This window comes from Phytophthora ramorum, assembly GCF_020800215.1.
Source record: "Phytophthora ramorum isolate Pr-102 chromosome Unknown Phyram_PR-102_s0004, whole genome shotgun sequence".
NCBI classification, from domain to species: Eukaryota; Oomycota; class Peronosporomycetes; order Peronosporales; family Peronosporaceae; genus Phytophthora; species Phytophthora ramorum.
Window position 1 is genome coordinate 3777093 of NW_027150650.1, and position 13021 is coordinate 3790113.

Sequence of the window (13021 nt, forward strand, 5' to 3'; positions counted from 1 at the left end):
CGGTCTTCGCACACGCTCTGCAGCCCAAGAAATTGCTCTCCGAGATTCCTCTAACGTTTTAGCCATGGCGACGGACTCCAGCGCCTTGGAGATCACAGTTGACGAGGACTCTGACGGTTCTCCGTCACTGTCGCTGAGCAACGGCCAGGCGCTGTCGCTGTCTCTGCTGAGCTTGGAGGGCGGCGTGCTGAGCCAGGCGTCGTCCCGCGCCTACGAGGAAGTGACGCGCGAACTGCGCGTGGACGCCAACTACGGACTGTCGGAGCTGGCGGTGCGCGAGCGGCAGCAGGAGTGCGGGCTGAACGAGCTGGCGGGCGACGAGGACGAGTCCATCGTCATCAAGTTCGTGAGCCAGTTCAAGGACCCGCTCATCATGCTGCTCATGGCCTCGGGGGTCGTGAGCGTGGCTATGGGACACACGGACGACGCCGTGTCCATCGCCGTAGCCATCACCATTGTGGTCACCGTGGCGTTCGTGCAGGAATACCGCTCGGAGAAGACGCTGGAGGCGCTCAAGGAGCTCGTGCCGCCCCGCTGCAAGGCGCTGCGAGACGGCGCGGTCATCGACATGCTGGCCAAGGAGCTTGTACCCGGAGACATTGTGGTCGTGGATGTGGGGGACCGCGTACCAGCAGACGCGAGGCTCGTTGAAGCTGTTGAGCTCGAAGTCGACGAGTCGAATCTGACGGGAGAAAACGCGCCCGTGGCCAAGATCACTGGAGCCATCGCGGACAGTCACTTGCACCCGGTTGCAGAGCGTAAGAATGTGATTTACATGGGTACGCTGGTGCGAGCTGGCCGTGGGAGAGCTGTGGTGGTCGGTACAGGCTCCCGCACCGAATTCGGACAAGTCTTTGATGTTGTGCACAAGGTGGAGGAACGCAAGACGCCGCTGCAGAACAGCATGGACACGTTGGGCAAGCATCTCAGCATGTTCTCGCTTAGTGTGATCGCAGTGATCGTGGTCATTGGAGTGATCCAACACAAAGGCATGCTCACCATGCTGCAAATTGGCGTCTCGCTGGCTGTGGCGGCCATCCCTGAGGGCCTACCAATATGTGTGACTGTTACGCTCGCATTCGGTGTGATGAAGATGGCCAAGCGCCATGCCATCGTGAAAAAGCTGCCTGCCGTCGAGGCGCTGGGATGCATCAACGTGGTCTGTGTGGACAAGACTGGCACGATCACGACGAACAAGATGGAGGTGATCGAGATTTTCGTTCCGTTTGAAACTGTGACCGCTGAGGTGAACGGTATTGGCGAGCGAGTGCGTTCTCCATCACAGACGCTAGATATGCCCAAGAAGAGCGCGCGTTCGGCTGTGACTATGCGTGGTGAACCCGTTACCGAGGAATCCCACCCCCATGTTTATCACTGCCTCCTATCCGGTGCACTGTGCAACAACGCGACTATCGTGGACCGAGAAGTTTTGGGCCAAGCTACGGAGGGTGCTGTTTTGTTGTGTGCGCAGAAGGTGGGGATTACCCCATCGGTCATTCAGCAATTCCGCCGTGTTAGCGAAGTTCCCTTTAGCTCGGAAAAGAAATGGATGGCAGTGTGCTGTGAGCCACCGATGGGGGGCCCTTCTCGCTGGTACCTGAAGGGTATGACGGAAGCTATCTTGTCACGCTGCGATAAGATTGAGGATAATTGCGGCCGCGAAAAGGAAATGACCCCAGGAGACCGTGAACGCATTTTTGTGGCGTCCCAGCAAATGGCGGCACGTGGACTTCGTGTGTTGGCATTATCGTTCGGTGAGCACTCAGATCGTGGTATGGTCTTCGCTGGACTTGTGGGAATCTCAGATCCGCCTCGTGCTGAAGTTGAGAAGTCTGTGTTGGAGCTTTCTCTGAGCGGGGTCAAGACTGTTATGCTCACGGGGGACTCCAAAGAGACGGCCATTGCAATTGCCACCAAGGTGGGCATCATTTCAAACGACCATTTCGGCAGCGTAGAGTGCGACGACGAGAGAATCAAGGCCGTGGACGAACTAGTAATTTCTGGCCAGGAGCTTGAGATCATGGAGATGATGGAGTTGGAGCAACGCATTCTGAAGACATGTGTGTTTTACCGTACGTCCCCGCGCCACAAACTGAAGATCGTGCGGGCTTTCCAAGAGGCAGGACTGATGGTAGCCATGACTGGTGACGGTGTGAACGATGCACCCGCTCTGAAGGCGGCAGATATTGGCATTGCAATGGGCACAAGTGGCACGGATGTTTCGAAGGAAGCGGCTGATATGATTCTGCTGGATGACAACTTCAGCACGATCCTGTGCGCCATGGAAGAGGGCAAGTCAATCTACCACAACATTAAGCACTTTTTGCGGTTCCAGCTCAGCACAAGCATCTCAGCCCTGTGCCTCATCGCATTCTCCACGTTGTTCAACCTGCCGTCTCCGCTGAACGCCATGCAAATTCTGTGGATCAACATCATCATGGATGGACCTCCAGCCCAGAGTCTTGGCGTTGAACCTGTAGACCACGACGTGATGAAGGAGGGCCCGCGCTCCAAAGATGCCAGTATCATCACGCGTACGATGATTCGACGCGTACTTACGTCGGCTTGCTTTATCGTCTCAGGCACCCTGTACGTGTTCTGGGTAGAGCTGAGTGATGACGGCATCATTAGCAAGCGCGACCGCACCTTGAGTTTTACGACGTTTGTCATGTTCGACATGTTCAATGCGCTCTCGTGTCGATCAGACGACAAGTCCATTTTCGAGATCGGCATCTTGTCCAACACAGTTTTCGTGTACGCCGTAGGCGCCTCGCTGCTGGGTCAGTTGCTCGTGATTTACTTCCCGCCACTGCAGGCCACTTTCCAGACCGAGGCACTGACGCTTGGTGACTTGGTGTACGTCTGCTGTATTGCTTCGAGCGTGCTTATCTTCGATGAGATCCGCAAGTGGTGGCAGGTGCGCAAGCTGCGTGGAGCAATGCGCTCTGCGTCCATCGCCGCTGGCTTCAAGCAAAAGAAGAGGAAACACTCGTGGGACAACGACACCGTGTAGATCAGAGAAACAGCGGAGCCCGTGTATTATGTTGACGCTTCATACCTGCCGCACACACGAACACGTGGGGGCGAGCTGAATAGACAGATATGCCCGCATAACGCGTTTGGCCTCTCACTGCTTGTCAAAATAACTTATCGTTGTTCTATCGCAGCCTAGTCTGATGACACCCAAAGCTGCTGCATGGCCGCTTTTACGGCCTGAAACATGTCAACCCCCATAAGCGCGAGCGCACACGGGACGTTGGCGGGGAATATTGCTTTACTGCAGTCCGCGTAGTAGCCACGAGCCGCAGCAAGGTCCTGTGGAACACCGTCGCCGATCAGCAGCATCAAACCGCAGTTGTAGCCAGCCTGAGCGTCGCCTAGTTCCGCTGCAAGCTGGTAACGCTCAAGTGCACGCGTATGGTTGCTCTGGCAGACACCAGCCCAAGGCTCATGGAAGCATGCACCAGTCTTTCTAACAGCTTCGGAGTCGTTCAGCGCCGCTGCCGACGAATACAAAGCGAACGCTTCATGCAGAGGAGGATTAGTTGAGTCCTCGGCAGAATCCCCAAGTCCCAGCCAGCGCCACTTGAGAATGTTGTCACCGTGGTGCTCCAGCAAGAATGCTGCATTGCATTGTGCATCTTCGTCGCCCAGCTCCGCAACCAGCCGGTAGTGTAGATACGCTCGCAGGAAGTCGCCCTTCTTGTAGCACTCGTACGCTTTGATCAGAGAGAATGGAAGTGCAGAGAGGAGGTCCGGATGCAGGGCAACCGTGCGGAACAGCGGCAAAGCGGTGGAGCAAGACGGTGGGGTACCGACACCTTGGAAATGCATAACACCCAGATTGAATACCGCTTGGCTCGACTGACCATTCGTGCCATCTACAGCCGCCTGAAAGTGAGAAAAAACCATATCATAGTCAACCGGAACACCGCCGTCCCCATGCAGATACGCTGAGCCTAAGAAAGAGTGTGACTCTGCATAGCCCCGCGTGATGGCTTTCTCAAAGTACTCGAGAGCAAGTGTCACATTTTGACGAACGCCAGAGCCAGTAAAATACAGCACACCAAGACCGTGAAATGCGAAGGCCTCGTTCTGACGAACGGCGCGGTTGAAATACACGAGCGCTTGTGGGACGTCTTGCTCTACACCCATGCCGTTTGCCAGGAGCATGCCGTAGTTGGCCTGTGCCAATGGGTCGCCGGCATCTGCTGCTTGGCGGAAGTACTGCGCGGCAAGCCCATGGTCAGCTGCCACATGGACTGCCGGGTCTCCGAAGAAGTGGATTTCTCCGAGACGCTGCATAGCCTGTGGGTACTGCTCATCCATGGGGTTGTTTGCGATGGCGCGGTAGTACTCCAACTCGTGGAGCGCTTCGTTCTCGTCGCGAAGTGGGTCAGCTCCACCAAAACCGTAATCGTCAAAGAAGCCGCCCCCATTGGGGTCCAACAGCTCATCCGAAAGACGCACCACTTCCACAGGACGCTCACCACCTTCATCAACGATGGCATGAACGTTTTCCTCTGCACACGTGTGGAATAGCGGCAATGCCGCTTCGCAAACTGCGTCGGAACCTGGTGCACCACTCAGAATTTCATACTTTAAAGGCACTGGAATCCTTCCAGACAGAGTTCCGTACCCCACCGCTAAAGTTGCCATGAAGTCATGCGCATCAGCCAAGCTCAAGAGCACTCGGTCTGCACGGGATCGCTTCTCTAGCCGCGACAGGGGAGTTATGCTCGGGTCCTCCAACTCTTCCGGAGCCGGCACCCCCACTAGATCCAGCATTGCCAGCACGCCCAGTGCGGATTGCACACCTGCATCTGCCGCAGCGTTGAGGTTATGAATCGCATCAATAAATGACTGTTCGTCTGCCGACAGTGCATTGGACTCGAAGAGCTGCATGTACGAGAGCTTGGTCACTGCGAACGCCCAGTCATCTGCCGTCTCTTCATCGCCCTCGCGAGTGTCTGCAATCCTCACTAGCTCGTCCACCAGCTCGGTAGTGTATCCCTCGTCTGCAATGCGATCTTCGAGCGTGAGAAAACCCTCCGAGGCCTCCACAAACAGCGGATGCAGTGGACTATCCGTCTCTTCCTCTGCGCTGGGGACCTCCTGTTTGTCGGCTACTCTGTCTTGTTGCTGCTGCTCTGAGGAAGACGCGTGTCTGTCGATGTGGACGCCGCCGTCCTCGTTGTCCACGACGACTCTCCAGGTGCCTTCGCCGTCTCTTTGGATGATTGTATTGAGGCCTGCAGAGGGAGTTGGAGCCTGCAATTTGCTAGAGACTGAGCCAGATGCATCGACTTCCCACGAAGCGAATTTCTGGGCCTCAACAGCGTCTGTAGCTGCAGCTGAAGTTGTGGCGTCATCGTCGCTGAGAGCTTGTTCCTCGTGGTTCTTAGCTTGTAGGGCGTCTGCAGAGACGACGGAGGTCGCGATTGCGCCTGCAGACAGCAGCGCTAGCGAGTATCGCTTGAGATGGCGCATGGACGCACTTCGGGGAGTGCACACGAAGGTCGAGACGACGCAGCGGGGAAGCGGATCTGCCACGTGTGATTGGCTTGTGCTGAATATCGAAGATTCGCGGTGTACAATTGGTGGAAAAAGGAGGCGATAATGGCAGTGCTTGAGAATATAGACAGTGTTGGCAGATACTGACAGTGTCTTGGCGTGAAACGACGCATGCAGTGTAGCCATTTCAATACTGACGAGGGACGGAGTGGATACGGAGGAGATGACACACCACGGAGCGGTGCTTTATCGACGCCGCCTGGAGCAGCAGTCCACTGAAGCGACTGCACACTGGGGCAGCGCTCGTATTGTTGGGGAAAGGGGGAGAGAACGCAGCAGTGTCGAGTCACGCGAGTGCAGTGAGCGAGACGTATTCCAACAAAAACAAAGTGTCAATGGGGATGGATGTCTTACGGGCTTCCTCAGCCACACCAGTGTCAACAGCACCCTCCTTTCCCCCCAGCGCTCTTTCCGGACAGCACTACATCTTGCACTTACTTAAAAAAAGCACACGTCTCCCCAGCTTGTGTGGTAAATGCAGTGGCGTGACCCACAGCGGGTCGCAGTACGCCTTGTACACGAGCTCGGCCGCTTCCTCGCAGTCCTGCAGTGCAGCGGCTTCCCGTGGGCCCTCATCTCCGTCAGATACAACTTCCCGTATTTGCACAAGTGGTTCTTGTACTTGACGCCGTCCTCCACGACCATGAGCACAAGCATCTGGTTGGAGAGGACACCTGGGTTCTCCGCCATTTCCAGGTACTGGAACAGATTCAGCATCACGTCGATCTCTCCGTCCTTGACGAACTTGTCCACCTCGAGCTGGTGATGAGCGCCAACGTCATGGCCGTCATGCCAATAGATTCCTGCCCAAGACTGTCAAGCAATGGCAACACGCGGTAATGAGCGCACTCTACCAGGATACCCGGACAGTCTCCGCTTGAAGGTGCTGAGGATATGGCAGGCCAACACCTCTGGCGTTCGTCCGAAACGCAGCGTCCTCGACCGCGAAACGTCAAACGGCCTTTGATGATCGCATGACCGCACCGCTACAGAAAGCGGCTAACGTTATGGACAGGAAGGCTGCGCTGCGACGTCGTGCAAATCTGAGGACGAGCACGTTGGGGTTGGTTTATCAAACCGCGCCGTCCCACTCGGCGTAATGCGGCGGCGGCCTTCATTGAACCACAGCCATGTGTAGCCATTCTGACACGCGCTTGTCAAGAACTGAAGTCGACCGATTGCTGATGAAACTGGCCTACCGGATACCATTCCATGTGATAGGTCGCGGAAACACTTGCGCCCAGTATGGGCGTTTTTCCAGCGGTCTCCGTTAAACCATGAAGTTGCCCGCAGCGTTTAATGGGAACGAGCTGCTCGCTTCATCTTGCACCTTGCAAGCACTTCACGTACGATGCCACTGCAAAGCATTTCCTCCGCTCGTGTGGGGCCCCTTCATGCCTTCATGCAACAGGAGTCAGAGCGTTTCCCGATCGCTTGGCTTCGTAAACCACCGGCACAGGGCCAGGGCAAGATACTCGGCTTAGCCTTATGCATTTCTGTTAGTATGTACACTATATAACTACATATTTACGGAGTGGAATTTGTGTTGTAAATACCTCCAATAAAAAGTATAACTGTCGAATAGAAATACACAATGATGACATATTATGACAGATAGAACTGTATCTCTGCCACAGGGGCGCGTCATCTCGAAACCTTGAAGTCGAGCGCAACACCTGAAAATGCTGCGCCGCATAAGGAGCTCGCCATTCCTGAACTTGCCCCTAGGAGGACGGAGCTCTTGTCGCACCACTTCCAACCCGCCATCACACAATGCGCGCGTCGTCGCCTCTTCACCCCCTGGACGTGGCGCCCGCCGCCTCCGCCTCTTCCTCCTCCGCCTCCGTCGCCAACGCGTCCTCAGCGTCCAACGCCAGCGCCGCCACGCTCCTCCCCATGCGTCGCAGTGCCAGCTCCGAGTGGCGCGAGTGGGAGGCGACGCTCGACTACTTCGAGGCTGCCCCGGGCTTCATGGGCGTTGACGCCGCCATGGACGTGGATCTGGGTGGCCTGGACCAGTTCCTGCTGGCCACAGCCGATGACTTCCTCGAGCCTTTCGCGGGGCCCAACGCCGCCCCCGACTCGCCCATTTTCAAGGAGTTTTTCTACGAGCGAGAGCAGGACCTCAACATGCTTCAGGACGCAGGCTTTGACACGAACTATGGCGAGCTGCAGAGCCTCGTGGAGTGCAAGCTGAAGCCGCAGCCCATGAAGACCGAGCCACGCCACCGCAAACGGAAGACGACGGAGCTTCACATTCTCCGAGAAGAAGCCCACAGATTCGAGAATGCCCACCAACGCAAGAAGATGAAGAGACAGGAACACCACAGCAAGGCGCAGATCGCAGCCATGAAGAGCGAGATTGAACAGGCGGAGAAGGTGTATCGACGGAGGTACGACATCCTGCACGGCATCCTGGAAGCCTGGAACACAGGAGGCATTGAGGACCTGGAGGAGATCGCTGACAACGTGTATGACCACGACGTGACACTCATCAGCCCCGACTACTCGGAAGGACTGCACGGCGTCGAGGCGGTCATGTCCCACTGGAACATGCTGCTGGACGCGTTCCCGGATGGCATCATGGAGGAGTACGTCATCCAGCGTGAAGAGGGCACTAGTGAGAAGATGAAGGCCACGTGGACCTTCAGTGGCACGCAGATCTACCCGATCTTCGGCGTGCAGCCGCGCCACAAGAAGGTCTGCATCAGTGGCAAGTCCTTCTTCACGTTCAAGGGGGACAGGATCCGGCAAATGGTGCTCTCGTGGAACTACCGCGAGACGTTGCTTAAGCTCATGGGCGTGCAACCCGACAAGGTCAACAGCGTCGTGCTCAACGCAGGGTCCGTGGCGCACGCTGGTGCTGCACAACCGTAAGCACGCCCAGGGTACTAGTTGATTGTACGTTATAAAGTTGGCGCTAGGACCAGGCTGTGTAGCGCACCAGCAACGACGAACCTCGAAAGAAAGCAGGAGATCGTAGACAGACACTAACCGAATAATTATCTATCGCCTCTGTGATGGGCATTGCAAGCATTAAACTGACTGCCCATTTTACTGTTCGAGGTTCTGCATTGATTAATGTGATCACTCATGCTGAGCAATACGCTGCAAGATATAGATGCGGCCGGGAATAGGCACGCCACTCTCCTTGCGCACGCTAATGTCTTCCTGCACGGCGACTGAAAACCCCAAACGCCTAACGAGAGCCATGATGTACTCATGCGAGTGCTGAAACCGGCCCGACGGAGCCAAGCGGAAGCCCACCGAAGTTTCGTTCGCGTCGTCTTTGGGCGGCAAGAGCTCGATTGAGAATGCCATCCAGCCTGTTGAAGCACGAAGCTTGCGCGTGCTCAGTTCGAATACTTGTTCCAAAGCCCCCACGTAGATCCACACATCAGCAGAGATGATTAGGTCCAGCGATTCGTCACTACACGACTCCAGGAACGGCACAATATCTGCGGCTGTGAGTGTGAAGAAGGAGAAGCGGCAGCAGTAGTTAGCTACGAGTAGAGCTGGCGAGTGAATAAGGATACCCTACTTTGAAGTTCGTCGTAACTGCCCACTGCACGTGTCTTCTCAATCATCACTGGCGAGATATCAACCTGCAGTACAAACGAAAATGTCAACAGAAGCTGAAATCTGACGATGGCTAACAAATCCTCCTTACCCCGGTGATACGCTTTACGTGTGGTCGAAGAAGACGACCACAAAGACCGGTACCACAACCGACGTCCGCTACGGCCCATTCAGGCTCCGAAATGGAGCCTTTAGGGGTTAAACCAGGCGGCGAAAGCTTTTGCAGGGCCTCAACAAGCTGCCATGGCACACGATACTCTAGGTGTGCCACCAGCTTCTCCTCGAAACTCTCTGCAAGTTCATCAAATACCTCAGCAACGTAGGCGGGAGCTGCAGTCCTGGTCGTGGTGGCTCCCTCCAGCGTCGCGAGCGAATGCACCGCTCGAACATGGCTGTCGCAGTTCTTTGCGATGATTGAGTGATACCCCGAAGAAACGAGGTCAGGATCTTCCAGATAATACACCGATCTGTTGTCAGTGTGGCAATAGTGATAGGTTAGTACTTAGACATATCGCACAACATACTGCATGAGACTCACATACCGGAGAACTGTGTGCGCGACAGAATCACTATCGTCCAAGGCCACGACTCGCAACATGCAAGACACCGCGAAGTACGTTTCACCTGCAAAGCACGAATAACATAGCGCACACAACGTAAAGTTATAAACGCAAGGATCGTGACAGGTCACTTCACTTGTACTTACCAATCGTTTGCAGAATCACAGCGAGGTTGAAGCTGGACTTGGTGCACGCAGGACAGCGCAGCAGAACTTTCACGAAGCTCGAAGCAGCAGGGAGGAGCTGCCCCGATTCGAAGAGCTGCAATGCGTCTTCACGCATGTTCACAAGTGCTGGGTCATCAACTTTCAGCGATGACGCGATCTCTGACTCTTCGGCCGTTGTGGCAAGTGGATGTTGTTGTAGAAGAGCTTGCCACGCAGCCTCCGGAGCTTCACGCTCCCTTAACAGTTCACCAAGAATTCTCCCTAACGCCAAAATAAAGTCATCTGAATCACCCTTTAGCACATACAGACAGCACGCATCACCTACATGACGCGTTCGAAGACGTCGCACTGTCATCCTCGTGAAGTTGGCGCAGTTCGTTCTGCCCTCCACACACCGTCAGAGCCTCTAACATCTTCATTCTTAAATCACAGCAGTAAAAGGACGTTACCTCCAGCGCCTTCAGAGATCCCTGCGTCAGAGCTTGGCCTTGGGCGTCCAGCAACACACACGCGGGCAGATCCGTCACGTGGAAGTGCTTGCACAGCGACCGGAACGTTCTAACACATGATTGTCAGTATAACAGCCTCCGACTGATTCCTGCAAATATCTCCTAATTGTAGCATACGATGGCTCGAGTCGCTGTGCTTTGGCGTCCGTGTCAATGCCTCTGCCCTCTTCGCGGCGAACTTCCAGCAGTCCAATCAGCTGCTGCTCCTTGTCCAGTGCATTGACGCCGTCCAGCACCTCACGAATTCGAGGTAGCACGAGCGCGTCCACGGGCTGCACCCAGGCGCTCGTGAAGTAGGCCAGCGTGTACAGCGCGGCGTCGGCGTCGGCGTCGGCGTCGTCGCCCAGCCCGAAGCTCGCCATAGCGAACTACTGATGGTCTGCTACATTTGATGGCCATTATTGTGTACCAAACCGTCTTTTGTAAGTGCGATTCAGCCATCGTGTGATTGGTTGAAAATCGTACTGGTGCGTGAGCCGCTCGATCTCCAGTCACCACCAGGAACTACGAGCGAGACGAGCGCTGCTTGTCTGTCCCCTTCTTCTTTGCGTCCGTCCGTCGCCATGGGAGGAGCCCCGAGCAAGTCCGAGGCCGCCAAGCGATCGACGATTAGTCGGTACCCCGTGCTCGCCACCAGCGCGGCTCCCGTACGTGCTCCGCAGCCCGAGAGAACTCTTTGTCACCTGGTCGCGCAGTCTAATCTCGTTCTACCCCGTTCTACCACAAGGAGGGAGACCTGCCCGTGTTCATGCAGCAGGTGGAGGAGATCGAGAAGGAGCGCGCTATGCTGCCCAACCCGGGACTCTACGAGAATGCCCCCAATGAGCTCAAGGGCCCCGTGAGTCCTGACGCCTTCGACGGTTTCCGCTTCGACTTCACTCGCATCCTGGGCGCGCGCTGCTCCACGTCGCACTCGTTCCTTCTGGGCACGCCCATGATCCCTGGCGGCCTGTACCAGTTCGGCGCCAACGTCGTCATGGGCGACCCCATGGATCCGTCCACGTTCCTCATGAGCAAGATCACACCAGACGGCTACCTGGACGCCCGGTGGAACCAGAGGCTCTCGGCCAAGTGGAAAATGCGCGTCAAGTCGCAGCTCAAGAACGAGGAGCACGGCTCCCAGGCTCTAGCCGACTTTGACTACGCCGGAGATGACTTTACGTGGAACATGAAGGTCTCCAACGGACCTTTGTTCGGCGTCAGTTACCTACAGAGCGTCACGCAGAACCTTGCTCTTGGTGGTGAGGCCTACTACCACGGCAAGCACCGGAAGGTCATCTCGGCGTACGCCGGCAAGTGGACCGACCGCGACTGGGTGGGCATGGCCACTTACGGTGCCATGGGTACGCTGCAGCTCGCGTACCTGCGCAAGGTGGGCCACCGGATCCGCTACGGCTCCGAGCTCGTGTACAACCACGCGTCGGGCGAGGCACAGACGACCTGCGGTGTCGAGATGGACTTGGGTCAGACGCGGTTCGTGTCCAGTGTGGACTCAACGTTCCGCGTAGCGACGAGCATCGAGTCGCGTGTGCTGCCGAACTTCGTGCTCACACTATCGGCGGAGGGCTTCCCGCTCAAGGACGACTTCAAGTTTGGCTACGGCGCGCAGCTTTCATTCTAGATTTAGAGTCGCAGCGCAGCTCGAGTCGGAGGATAGCAACCTACCTACCAGCCAACCGAACAGCACAGAGCAGGCAGGGAGGGGCGAGATAGGAAACGCCGCGTGTCAGAAGCGCTGGCGCTGGGAAGTGACGGGTTGGCCCATCTCAGCTCGCTTCCCGTGGTGCAGCTCTCCCGCTTTGTTAGTTGGCGGTCTAGAGAACACAAGGAGCTCGGTTTCTGCCACTCTCCCAATTGACTGTTTCGTTTGCCTATATGTGCAGCTGAGATTGCTTGTTTGTGCCGTTGCCCAGGATGCATGTTCACATGGGACGTGGTTACAAACCATCAACTGAAAGACCAACGCTTCTAGAAGCCGCATCATTGTCGGAAAGACTGCAGGCATGGAAAAGCACGAAGGCAAGTCGCCTTTGGGCGTGGAGGAGTGGGCGTTTGTGCAGTCTGTACAGGGAGATGAGGCCCCGGACAGCCTGCAACTTGACGCAGTAGAAAATGACCGTCAAATGGCTCGCAACCAACAGCTCACAGACGAAAACAGAAAGCTAAGGATCGAGAGCAGGCGGCTGAAGGAAGAACTGGAGCAGCTCGCCTTCACTAAACAGCAAGAGGAGAAGGAGACTGGAGCTCGGATCTCCAAGCTAGAGTACGAGAACAAGCAGGCGGGGCACCATGAGGCTTCAGCTCAGAAGAAGATTCAGCGTCTAGACAGCAACTGGAGGATAAACGACTGCGCCTAGAGCAGGTTGCATCGTTGACTGATGTCCGCCAGAAAGTGCTCAAGCACCACCAAAGGCCTTCGCTGGGCGCTGTTTGACAGGAAGAGAAGGTTGAAACGATGGAGCAATGGCTTACGAAAGGATTGAAGAACGAAGCACGGAAGCGCTGCCGAGTTATGGAGACGCACGAGGCGATTTCCATGAATACACTGAAAAAACTGAAAACGACCTCATTCAAGGCGGAAGTGGAGAGCAGGAAGGCCAGTGCTACTGAGTCGAAAGCGGAGCTCAGATGT

At 56.0% G+C, this 13021-nt stretch overlaps 6 protein-coding genes across 6 annotated transcripts; 4 read left to right on the forward strand and 2 right to left on the reverse strand.

The window, feature by feature from the left end:
• Window positions 1-64: 64 nt before the first annotated feature.
• KRP23_5621 (Calcium-transporting ATPase type 2C member 1) lies at window positions 65-3013 on the forward strand (the record flags this gene model as incomplete). Its single annotated transcript, XM_067890710.1, has 1 exon — window positions 65-3013. One exon carries the CDS (start codon window positions 65-67, stop codon window positions 3011-3013), a length of 2949 nt encoding a protein of 982 aa, XP_067747234.1.
• A 155-nt stretch (window positions 3014-3168) lies between these two features.
• KRP23_5622 (Protein sel-1-like protein 1) lies at window positions 3169-5490 on the reverse strand (the record flags this gene model as incomplete). Its single annotated transcript, XM_067890711.1, has 1 exon — window positions 3169-5490. The coding sequence occupies one exon, from the start codon at window positions 5488-5490 to the stop codon at window positions 3169-3171; it is 2322 nt and encodes a 773-aa protein (XP_067747235.1).
• Window positions 5491-7470: 1980 nt separating this feature from the next.
• Window positions 7471-8451, forward strand: KRP23_5623 (uncharacterized protein; the record flags this gene model as incomplete). Its single annotated transcript, XM_067890712.1, has 1 exon — window positions 7471-8451. One exon carries the CDS (start codon window positions 7471-7473, stop codon window positions 8449-8451), a length of 981 nt encoding a protein of 326 aa, XP_067747236.1.
• A 210-nt stretch (window positions 8452-8661) lies between these two features.
• KRP23_5624 (uncharacterized protein) lies at window positions 8662-10751 on the reverse strand (the record flags this gene model as incomplete). The annotated part of the gene is made up of 8 exons (XM_067890713.1): window positions 8662-9038; window positions 9116-9179; window positions 9245-9620; window positions 9696-9777; window positions 9860-10141; window positions 10206-10260; window positions 10330-10438; window positions 10507-10751. The coding sequence occupies 8 exons, from the start codon at window positions 10749-10751 to the stop codon at window positions 8662-8664; spliced, it is 1590 nt and encodes a 529-aa protein (XP_067747237.1).
• Window positions 10752-10952: 201 nt separating this feature from the next.
• On the forward strand, window positions 10953-12010 carry KRP23_5625 (Mitochondrial import receptor subunit TOM40-1; the record flags this gene model as incomplete). The annotated part of the gene is made up of 2 exons (XM_067890714.1): window positions 10953-11036; window positions 11117-12010. 2 exons carry the CDS (start codon window positions 10953-10955, stop codon window positions 12008-12010), a joined length of 978 nt encoding a protein of 325 aa, XP_067747238.1.
• A 382-nt stretch (window positions 12011-12392) lies between these two features.
• On the forward strand, window positions 12393-12746 carry KRP23_5626 (uncharacterized protein; the record flags this gene model as incomplete). The annotated part of the gene is made up of 1 exon (XM_067890715.1): window positions 12393-12746. The coding sequence occupies one exon, from the start codon at window positions 12393-12395 to the stop codon at window positions 12744-12746; it is 354 nt and encodes a 117-aa protein (XP_067747239.1).
• Between the last annotated feature and the right edge of the window lie 275 nt (window positions 12747-13021).